The sequence below is a fragment of the Rattus rattus genome, chromosome 6 (assembly GCF_011064425.1).
Source record: "Rattus rattus isolate New Zealand chromosome 6, Rrattus_CSIRO_v1, whole genome shotgun sequence".
NCBI classification, from domain to species: domain Eukaryota; kingdom Metazoa; phylum Chordata; class Mammalia; order Rodentia; family Muridae; genus Rattus; species Rattus rattus.
In genome coordinates, this window is record NC_046159.1 from 48,089,026 (window position 1) to 48,099,933 (window position 10,908).

Sequence of the window (10,908 nt, forward strand, 5' to 3'; positions counted from 1 at the left end):
CCAAATCATGATCTTAAGCCATTGCAGAAAGATCAACACAGCTCTCCATGACTTAACCACAAACAGCAAACTAAAGAACAGTTTGTAATTTTGGTGTGGTGGGTGGTTAGGGAGAGGGGTGTGCACAGTAGACACTGTTGCTGGCTCTTGCTACAAATGAATCAAGTTTTAGAAGACCAAGTAGGCAAATTTGGGATAGGACAAAAATGAGCTCAGGGAGGGACTCAGGAGACATGTGCAACCATGTGCCACTTATGTTAAATATTTAGTTGCAGCCTTTGTGGATGGAGGAATTGATTTATATAGCAAAGCTGATGTGTAGGTTGGCAGGACGTGTTTGATTTGGTGAGGTCTGTAGTCTGTCTCCTTAGTCAAGAATTCCTCTGCCTTTGGTCACCACCAGGACCCACAGCTTGAGTGTCCCTGAAGTCTGCACACCGTAATCTTGAGAAGTAGTTGCTGTGGCAGGTGACGGGAAGAATTTCAGTTTCCACTCTTAGCTAGGCAGTGAACAGGGGAGTGTAAAGTGAACTCACTCATCCATACTAACGCAAGAGGCCCGAGGATGTAGCTCAGTGGGTAGCACGTTTTGCCCAGGATTCACAAGGCCCAGGGTTCAAGCTCCAGCACTGACTGAAAAGAGAATCTTTTCCACCACCAGTGTGGAAGTAAAGACTGTGGCTGGTGTGTGTCAATGTCGGGAAAATAAATGGAACAGAAATAGCCTAGCAAATGTCATTGGAAACGGAGGCATCACACCATAGCAAATGTAAACGCATTGATAAGTACCATGTAGTGTCAGGAGTTTAGCTCATATCTGTATGTCATTATACGTTCCCTGGCACGTTGACTCCTTCACGTCTGCAGCACTACCACTGTTCTCGTGGTAAATTATATTTAGTTCTTACGTAGCAAGGATTATCAGGAAAGATGTAAATCAATTGGCTTTTCTGGAACGCATCCGTCTGCGTTGTACATAGTCTGAATAAAATTTAGTAATACAAATTATCTTCAGCAATATTTTCTCCCGGGGGTTTGCATAATGCTGGCCTTTACCTACAAGAATAAGGGAAAACAAATATGGAGTGTGTCACCCAGCAAAATGAAATAGGAACAAGGCGTTTGCTGTCCTCTCATTGACAAATCTCTCCAGCGTTGACTGAGCATGGTATGAGATGCTCAGTGTGTGAGAATCAGTGATCACTGCCTATAGGAATATTCAACCCGAGAGTTATAGTAAACTAAAATTTTATTGAACATTTGACCCGAGGCCTGGCATAGTCTAGTGTACACTTGTAATCCCAGGATTTGGCAGTTGATGACTAGAGGAGTATCAGGAATTCAAGGTTATTCTTGGCTATGTGAGTTCAAAGCCACCTGGGCAAAGAAAGAGAGAAGAAGGGGGATGGGAAAGGAAGTGAAGAAAGGGAAGGAAAGAACCAATTGATCCAAACTTTTCATAGTTTCCTTTTGAGTACATGTGTTTGAGCATCTTAAAAGCCAGCCTGGCAAGCATTTCTCACAGACATTAATAATCCAGTCCACTCTCTCCTCATGGTCACCTGTGACTAGTTTATGTCATGCTGAGTCTTGGTGGCCTCTCTCAGAAGCTCATCTGCCCGCTGTCTTTCAGACTGTTTTTCCTGGAGCTTGAAATGCACCGAAGTCGATAAGTTTGTGTTTTCTTTCTTAGCCCTTTTTTCAGAAGCCAGAAAGCAGTGCAAATCTGATGTTCCTTATACTCTCTTGATGAAACGTCAAAGTTTCTATCCAGAGTGTGACTGGGCTCCATGGTGGCTGTGTACAGAATGACTCGGGGAGCCAGAAGCCAGCCTCAGCTATAGTCCTCAGGGTCTGGGCAGCTTTCCTATGACAACAGAGTCAATGGCAGACTGTGAATCTAGTCTTGACTGGTGCTTGCTACTTTTCCTACTGTGTGTGTGAGTGTATGTAACCTTTGACAATTGCATGTCAACGGCTTCCTACAGTCCGCAAAGTGAAACCCTCATAAAAGGTGTAAGAAGTTGTGAGGTAATACTCAGCCTTCCTTGGGTCCCAGTGCATCTCCCAGTGTTGAACTGCTGGTCTCTGAAGAGTCTCTCCCGAGGTCCCACTGGGGTACCGCTGCCAACCTCTTCTCCCATCCGAACCTAAGTATTTTCTTCAAGGCAGTGCAATATTCAAATGTATTCAGTTACACAATACGTAGGGAGAGCCGATGAGATACAGAGCAGCGACCACAAAAATGTGACCAGTGATGTCTCGGGCGGGGTGGGGCGAGTGGATACAGTGCCAGCCAACTCAGCACTGTGACAACAAGAGCACGTGATCTTTTCGAAATAAGAAAAGGTGGTTTCAGTTAAATTAACAAATAAGTACGTGCTTCTGTGCACAGGGTGGCTGTTTGTTTAGGCTCTGGGTATCAGGACCAAAGTCTTCTTTCCATCCTGTAGCTGATTCCAAGTTGAAGTAGAAATAAACATTTGGCGGGAAAGAGTTTTTATTCATGAGTTAATTTAAAAAAAAAAAAAAAATTTGGAGGGAAAAATTTTTAATTCAAAAATTAATAAAAAAAAAAAAAAAAAAAAAAAAAAAGCCAGGCGGGCAGCAAGCATTGTGGTGAGCCGTGCAGGTTGCATTGAGAATTTGAGAATTCTTGACTAGACTGAGCGCCATTTACAGTTCTTGTAATAAGAATTTTATGTTCTCAGTAGCCAAGGCCCCTGGCTTCTACACTGACAGACACAGGTTCAGGCACTCAGCAGGCACGGCTGGTGGTCTTTTCCCAGGGAAGTCCATCTTAGTATCATTGACTGGTTGATTCTGAGTTTCTCTGAATGCGTCTTTTGGTAGAGATCAGTGTATGCCAAGATGTTTAGCCTAATAAGTTTTATCTCTGACACTTTATAAACATCCTAGTGTGCAAATTACAGACATGGTTAAAGTCAGATGCAGAAGGTGGCTCCATGTTCCCTATCAGTAGGTGAAAGTTTTAGAGACTAGTTGATAACTTGAGGTGGGTTTTTTTTCTACATTTTCTACAAAGTGACAGGAATAGAGAGATGGCTCAGTGCGTAAGAGGACACACTGCTCTTGCAGAGGAACGGAATTCACTTCCCAGCACCCACATGGTGGCTCATAAACTGTCTAACTCCAATATCATGGGATCTTGTCATCCTCTTCTGACGTCTTCAGGCACCAGACACCCACATGGTACATATATACATGTGCAGATAAAACATACATGTAAAATAAAATAAAAATGTTAAAGGTTTACAAAGCAAAATGGCATTAAGTGGAAAGATTATAGTTCCTCATGCTCTTTAGTTTGTCTGAAGCGTGTATTTTAGGATATTTATTCCCAGTATTTTCCAAATGTTTCTCTATATACATTTAGACACACATGCATATATATTCTTCAGTATAGGAAAATACTTCAATTAGCTTCTCATCCTAGCTAGAGAAAATAATTAGTGGGCTCGGGATGCTTCTGAAAGCGTTCAGAAAAAGCATCTCTAATAACTCGCGCCTTTACTCTCAGATTGCGTGAGGGTTTTGATGCCGGTGAAGCAGTCTTTCAGTTCTAAGATTACTAGTGATTTGTAACTGCTCATGCACAAACCCACACCTTTGTTGGATCCGGTGGAATTTTACCTTCTGTGCTTAGAGAATGCCCCTCTGCCACTGGCTTCACAAATTTCCATATTGGTACCCTTATTCTCTGGTTTATGTCCTTTTCTTGCAAGGTGGCCATCTCTGCTACCATTGCAAATTACTGTTTTCAGTTTTTCATTTTTCTTTTGGTTCCCATGTTTACTTACCAGTATTTTCACATTGTTAGACTTCCAGCAAAGTGATTTTAAAAACAAAGGGGACCCTCATTGCCTTTGGGAGGTGTTACTCTCTGTCATGCTCACTCAGAATCTCTGCGATTTGAAGGTTTGGAATCTGCTAGCTGTGGATTGGTTCTATCGTAAGGGAGGGGCCGGGAGCATCAGTTTGTACCTACAGTCTAAGGATGTGGTACATGAAAAGGCCTCTCACTAGTAGGATAAAGTCCAAGATAGCTGTGCGCGTGTGTGTGAGTGTGTGTGTGTGTGTGTGTGTGTGTGTGTGTGTGTGTGTGTGTATGCGCGCGCGTGCATGCATGTACATACATGTATATCTGTTCAAACCAGGGAGAGGCAGCAGAGTAAGTTGCAGGATATCCCCTCCCTTCTGTGGAGGGAGAGTTGTCTGAGTAGAAACCAGAACTCCTGCTCAGTCTACATTTCTATTTGATGGAATCTGAAGTTATGGAAGTGACTGTAAAAATAATTTGTCTGAGGGAAATGTGGATAGAGAAAATATTTGAGACTGGCTAGCCTCCTCCCTGTGCACCACATGGCTCAGATCAAAGCATCCCCTGACTTGATCCTAGTGGCCAGATCATTACTTATCGATTGGAACCCCACTGGAGCATTAACCCCTTTCTGCCCACATGTAGTTTACTTTGCTGTCAGTAACTCGAGAAATACAAACTTCCCACCACCACAGGTTAATTCTAAGCTAATCACTGGTATGGACATATGCGCCCTGAAAAATATTTTTTCAGTATTGCACATTTTTTTTATTTTAATAGTTTTTCCTAGACAACATTAGTTTTAAAAAAAAAAAAAGAGGACAAGACACATTCAATTTTGTGAAAGCTGTTTTCATAGAGAGGAGAGGAGGAAGAAGCATGAAATGTCCTGTGTGGAAAATATGAGAGCCACGACTCATACAGATTTTCCAGTCGTATTGTGTACACTCAGTGTGGCCATTTTGCAGCAACCTTTGCTGTCTGAGTAGAGAGCTTTGCTTCAAACAAAACCCTGTCAAACATTTTTCACACATGGAGGTATGTTCCTAACATCAGGTAATTATACTTAAATGTGTTTAGAGCGTAATCTCCAGGCTCATAGTTTAACTCTTGCTTAAAAAAAAAAGAAAAGGAAAGAAAACCATCAGGATTAATTAGACTCCTTGGGGAATGACAATGTGAGGTGTGTTGGGCGCTCTCCTGGGCCACGTGCACCCTCCAGGCTGTTTTACTCATCCTCTCGCCTTGTGTGTTCTCTTGCAGCTTGTCCCACGAGGAGCACCCCCACAGCCACCCTCTCTACGGACATGGTGTCTGCAAGTGGCCAGGCTGTGAAGCAGTTTGTGACGACTTCCCGGCCTTTCTAAAGTAAGGATCACCTGCCTTGTCTTCTCTGTCTTGCAGTTGTCCCTCATGCTGTCCCCCTCCACCCATCAGGTTGTCTTCCTGTTGGAGACTGTCCCTGGAGGGTTGCCCTGCCATGGGAAGGAGACTTAAAAGGGAAGGCACCAATGTCAGCTTTCCAGACAAACCCTGATGCAGAGAGAAGCCCACGGTGCACCTTTAATTCTTCAACTCTCCCTGGTTTTGCACGTACCCCAGCCTAACTTTAGAAAATTGGTTTCAGAGAATGGTCCTTGATAGTTTGGTGTCCGGACCCCTTCTTTGACACGGGATCCTGAGACAGTGCCGCCATCTTGGTTTCTTAACCTCTGTAGTGGGTGGCTTCTGTTGAGATCACTCTCCTCGCAGGGAGAAGTGGGCAGATGTAGGATATAAACTCGGGCTGTCTCGTCCCAAGCTGTGGAGCTGATAGGCTCTGCCGAAACAGGCTGCTCACCTTCTCCATTTGAACTGGATCTCTCTGCCTCACAACTCTCCTGTGCTCCCGTCCCTCTCCTGTGCTGTCAACTTGGTTAACAGTCTGACCAACTACCCTGTGTTCTTGGCATCACTCATAAACCACATGCTGAATCCTTGGCCAGTGTCTGAATACAGTCGTGTAAGTGCTCCATTGCTGTGAAGAGACACCGTGACTAAGGCAACTCTCTCAGGAAAGCCTTTAATTGGGACTGGCTCATACTTGTAGAGGGTTAGTCTATGCTCATCATGGCAGAAAGCAAACGGGCGTGAACCTGGAGCCGTAGCTGAGACCCTTCTATCCTGATCTGCAGGCAGCAGGCGGGGAGAGAGGCTCTGGGCCTGGTGTGCGCTTTGGAAACCTCAGAGCCCACCCCCAGTGACACACCTCCTCCAACAAGGCTACACCTCCCAATATTTCTCAAGTAATTCCAGTAACTCAGGACTAAGCATTGAAATCTATGAGCCTCGGGGGGCCATTCTCATTTGGGCTACCACAAAAGTATCATCTTCTCTTTAGCATGCGTTACATACAGCTTCTGTACATCGGGGCACGTGACAGTTTCTGTAGGGTGAGAGCATCCTTTATGGCCATCTTTATGGTCTAGACACGAGCACAGTAGTGCAGCCACCCCTAGAGATGCTTGCAGTATTGCCTGCAGGTAATTTTATGTGAATATTTTATTATAATGGCAATGCTACAGGAGGCTTTGAACTCATTATATAGCTTTTCATATCGTATCCTTATTCTGTGGTAGGCCGTGTCCCAAAAAGCTAGTAAGTGTCAACATCAGAGCAGCAACAATCCTCCCTGACTGCGTCATTAACATTGAGATAAGCGGGCGCTAGCTTTATCCTCTCTGCAGCTCGCTCATGGAATCTGTTTTGTTACCATCCTTTCGTCTGCCTAATCGTATTTATCCAATGAGAGGAAAAGAGCTTCGCAGGATGCACCCGGAAACTCCGATTTCCCTGGCTATACCAGTGCTGAGTAAATACATTACCGATTCCACTCTCCTGTAGAATGGCTGGCAAGCATCAGTCAACGTGACTTATGTTTATAAAATCTTGAAGTATAAAACTGCTGTCATCACTCGTGTGACATGTATCATCAACTCTAGGGACAGAAAAGGCATTGCCAGTGCCCCATTTCCACCCATTTAAAAAACTTTTGTTAATGGTCAAAGTATTTCTAATCCTGATCACCTTCGTGTCGTAGGTTCCTGTGCTACGAGCTGGCAGTTAAGCTACGGCTAGGCCTCAGGATATAGAAAGAGCGAATAATTCAAACCACTTCTAAAGTTGGAGAGGAAAAAAAAACCTGCAGAGATCTTTTGAATTGAAGCCTAGATTTACCTCCTACAAACAAGAAGCCCGTTCACCGCTCAGGATGTTAGGAGCCTGACTCTGGGTTGAAAACCCTCTCTCCAGCCTTTATTGTGGTTTTGCACATGGCATGACATGCTCCCGGTTCCTGTTTGCTCAGCGGAACTGGAGTGCCCGCTATCAACTTGCAATATAGCTTGCTTATTTCCTACTGTTTGCTTATGTGCCAGTATTTTTCAGAAGACTTTGTTTGCAAGTTGTACAAACCTGACTTGAGTTGATATAAGAAAAGAAGAGTAGAGGCAGCGGGTGAACATGAGCTGGTATCAACCGGAACTCCCGTAGCATAGCTCCCGCAGCATAGCTCCCGCAAGGCGTGCCAGGATCCAGGTGGCTTGGGAATGCTGCCCTTTGGGGTCCCCGTAGCTCTGATTTTCTCTGTTGCCTTCATCCTTAGAACTTTTCTAAGTGGAATTGGAGAAAACAGGTTTGTATGTTGTGGGATTACCCCTCACTCGGTGCAGGTTTTTCTCCTTTCTTCCTTCTTAGCCTTGTGTAGAGACCACCATTGGTCCAGATTAAACCCTCTAGCCTTGTGTAGAGACCACCATTGGTCCAGATTAAGCCCTCTAGCCTTGTGTAGAGACCACCATTGGTCCAGATTAAACCCTCTGTTCTAGTTTTGAGCCAAACTCCGTTCCATTTCTGCCCCAGCGCAAAGGGACTCATACACATGATGTATCTGGGAGTGGGGATGAGAGGCTTGAACTAAGTAAACGAAAGTGAGCATTCTCATGGCAGAAGCCTGATTTGGGATCTCAGTTTTCCCTCCTTTTGCAGCAAGATTTTAACGCTTAGAGATTCGGTCTTCTCTTTAGGTTCAGGATCTTGCCTAATGAAGTGGAAAACATGTAAGTCACCTTGGAGGCTTAGAGTAGCACATCTCCGCTCAGCCCCAAAGAGAAAACTGTCTGCCCTAGGTAAACTCTTGCAGTTCCAATGAATGCCTCGTGGTCTCCTGGAGTTCTAACACTGTTGTGAGAGAATAAGAGTTCAAGCATTTCTCCTCAGGTTACCAGGTGGAAGTTTCTGGAAGAATCTCGGCTCTACTTGTCCATAAGCCCCTCCATTCGTATCTGTGTTGTGAGCAGATTGACAGTAGTCACTTTTCCATGGTGTATAATTAAACAGTCTTAAATATGCAATGGGGACGTTTCCGATATGTAATAATATGTATTGATACATATAATTTAATCCTCACAACTACCTGGGAAAATGTCATAGCGTTTTGAATGCTCAGTTAAGGCAGTAGGGATCAGAGAGTTTGAGTGATTTACCCGAGGTCACCCAGCTACTGTGAGCTCCGGTCTCAGTCTTGGCAGTCACACTGTGCCATCTGGGAGAAAGTTTTTAAATTAGTGAATTGCTTTCTACTTGTTTTAAAGGCAGGTCAGGAATGGGGCTACTCTTACGGGAGGTCGTTTGTGTAGCATCTTAGTGGCTGTTAGCATGTGCAGTCCGGTGTATTAATGGGTGTATTAATGATGAGCTCTTGGAATTGTTAGACTCCGAAGGCACACCTTGGGAAGTGCCTTTACAAACATCGGCATATATTTAAGGGGCAATAGTTTCAAATATCCAGAAGTTCCCAACCTTGTATTTAGAGAAGGCATCGACGATTGTTTTCTGAGATAAGATAAAAAGTTGCTTACAGTCTAGTCCTGAGGGTGGAATGACATTGTGGAGCGTCAGTACATTAGACTTAATGTACCGAGTCCTGTCCCCCATCACTCTAAAACAAGCAGGGTCCAAGTGAGGAAGAAGCATGCCTGTGCCCCTCATACCAGCCAGCAAATGGCCTCTGATCCAGGGTCACATTGTTGGCGCCACCTCGTATTTCCAACTGAAGACTGCTTTGTGCCTCCTGGATTCTGTTGGCTAGGTAGCCTGGGGTATGTGCATGCATAGCAGAGACTGTGATCTGCTCCAACACCCACAGGTTTTACGCCCCTGGCTCTGGGGTTCTCCAACCTGGCATCACACAGGTTTGGTGTCTGAAAGGTCATGTTCCTCATGTTGGCCTAGTTCTTGTTTTGCAGTGGCGTTTGATTCCAGGTAGTAGGTGTGATTGCCACAGGGGGTCAGAAAAAGTAAATCAGGATACAACTCCAGTTAGACAGTCGCTGTTGATGGAGAGAGGAGGCTCAGGGACAAAGGCAGAAGTGTATTTTTTCTCTTCTTGATGAAGAAGTATTAGAGTTGATGGAAAATGAAGACCAGAGCCTTTACGTGACGCCTTCTCCACAGGGTTTGTTCATAAGGCAAGGGTCACCACAGGACCTTTATTTCAGAGGGGTACACTGTTCGAAATGTACGTGGTTATCTTTCCCCCCAGCCTGCAGAGACCCTGCCCATAGCCTGTTTCTCCCCACACAAATTGAACTTTTAGTTCTGGGCACTGTCTTCTCTCTTTCTCAAATCTCCCCAAGCAGAGTTGTCATGTGACTGATATTTTGGGGGTTTACTGATGCCAGCAGGTGCTTGTGCTTGCTCCAAATCTTAGTGTCCATTGCTCCACATCCTCCAACAGCTGAGAACAAAAGCAAGTTCAAGGCCTTCTCAGAGGGAAAGCTGTTACACTTAACCATCTTTCCATCCCTCAGTCTCTGTTTCCAGATCAGTCAGTATTAGTCTTTACTGTAAGGATATGAAGTTAGGATTATTCCCCTTTAAGACAAAGACACAAAGCACACAGCTTCCACTAGGCTTTGGAGAGGTAAAGAGTGGACTGGAAAGTTCTCGGTTAGGCCCATCCTCCCCATTTTCCAGCTTGAGTGTATGGTCTGACCAGGCTGCGGCTTCTGAAGTGCTTGGACACAGTACCTTTTTCTCCATTAGTCACCCATCCTCCACTCCCCACCTTGCTTTGGAGGTGAAACCCAGGGCCCAGTGTATGCTGGGCCAGCACCCTGCTTGACCCTGAGTGACACCCCAGCCTCCTCCTAATTAGTCCTTTGTGTGATTTGATTACTTTGTATCCTTGCATAGTATTCCATTTGAAAAGGTTTTTGGTTTTTTGTTTTTTGTTTTTTTTCCTTTTTGGTTATTTTTCATGCAGAAAGGTTCCATTCAGACAAAGGCAAGTAAAACAAGCATGCCTTTACATGTTAGTCAGTTGTGCGTAGTTTATGAAAGCCTAAAGAGGTTTTCTGTGGGTCCCTAATGGAAGACATGAGAATAGCATGACAGAGAACAGCCAGAGATGGAACTCTGACCCTTTCCAGAAGGTTGGGGCTACAGGCAGAACAAGAGGGTTCTTTGGTAAATTGCTTTAAACGTTTTTTATTCGGTGAATTTTACTTTTCAAAACTTGGGAGTTCCATGTGAAAGAAACCAAGTGTGTTCTGTACTGTTTTCACAAGTGTTTTTATCATGGTAACATCTTGTTTACTTTAGTTCCCTGCCTAAAACTACTTGGAACATGTTAAGAAAACATTTCAAGAAACCCCCGACAAAGAGGCCTTTGTTTCACAGCCACAGAGAGGCTGCACGCCTCACAAAGGTGTTAACTTCCAGCCCCTTAAGCACTTCCACACGAAATTCCAGCAACTGTGTTTGTGGTTTTGGAAAAACAAAGCAGTGCTAAAGGAACCAGGTATATGCTAATACATGTCTAGGGAGGCCGGATATCATACATTGTTTCAAACCCACTTGTGGCTCTGGGGCTTGCCCGCCTGAACGTTCTGCAGGGAAATTACCCCCAGTCAGCTCTGGAGCACAGGTAACCAGCAGATAGGGGGGTAGCTGCCCTTAATTTGGGCGTGTGCAAATCTAGGACCAGCTTCACCAGTGCAGTCTTTCCAAATCATAGGTATGAATTT

The 10,908-nt window shown here is 44.6% G+C and overlaps 1 protein-coding gene across 10 annotated transcripts in view; it reads left to right on the plus strand.

Moving 5' to 3' along the window:
- Foxp1 (forkhead box P1) overlaps positions 1-10,908 on the plus strand; it is a 388,377-nt gene that overhangs the window by 330,235 nt on the left and 47,234 nt on the right. For all 10 annotated transcript variants that reach the window (XM_032906023.1, XM_032906025.1, XM_032906026.1 and 7 more), the window contains one exon: positions 5,105-5,209. In XM_032906023.1, the coding sequence (XP_032761914.1) occupies positions 5,105-5,209 (105 nt within the window). The remainder of the gene's footprint in view (positions 1-5,104; positions 5,210-10,908) is intronic.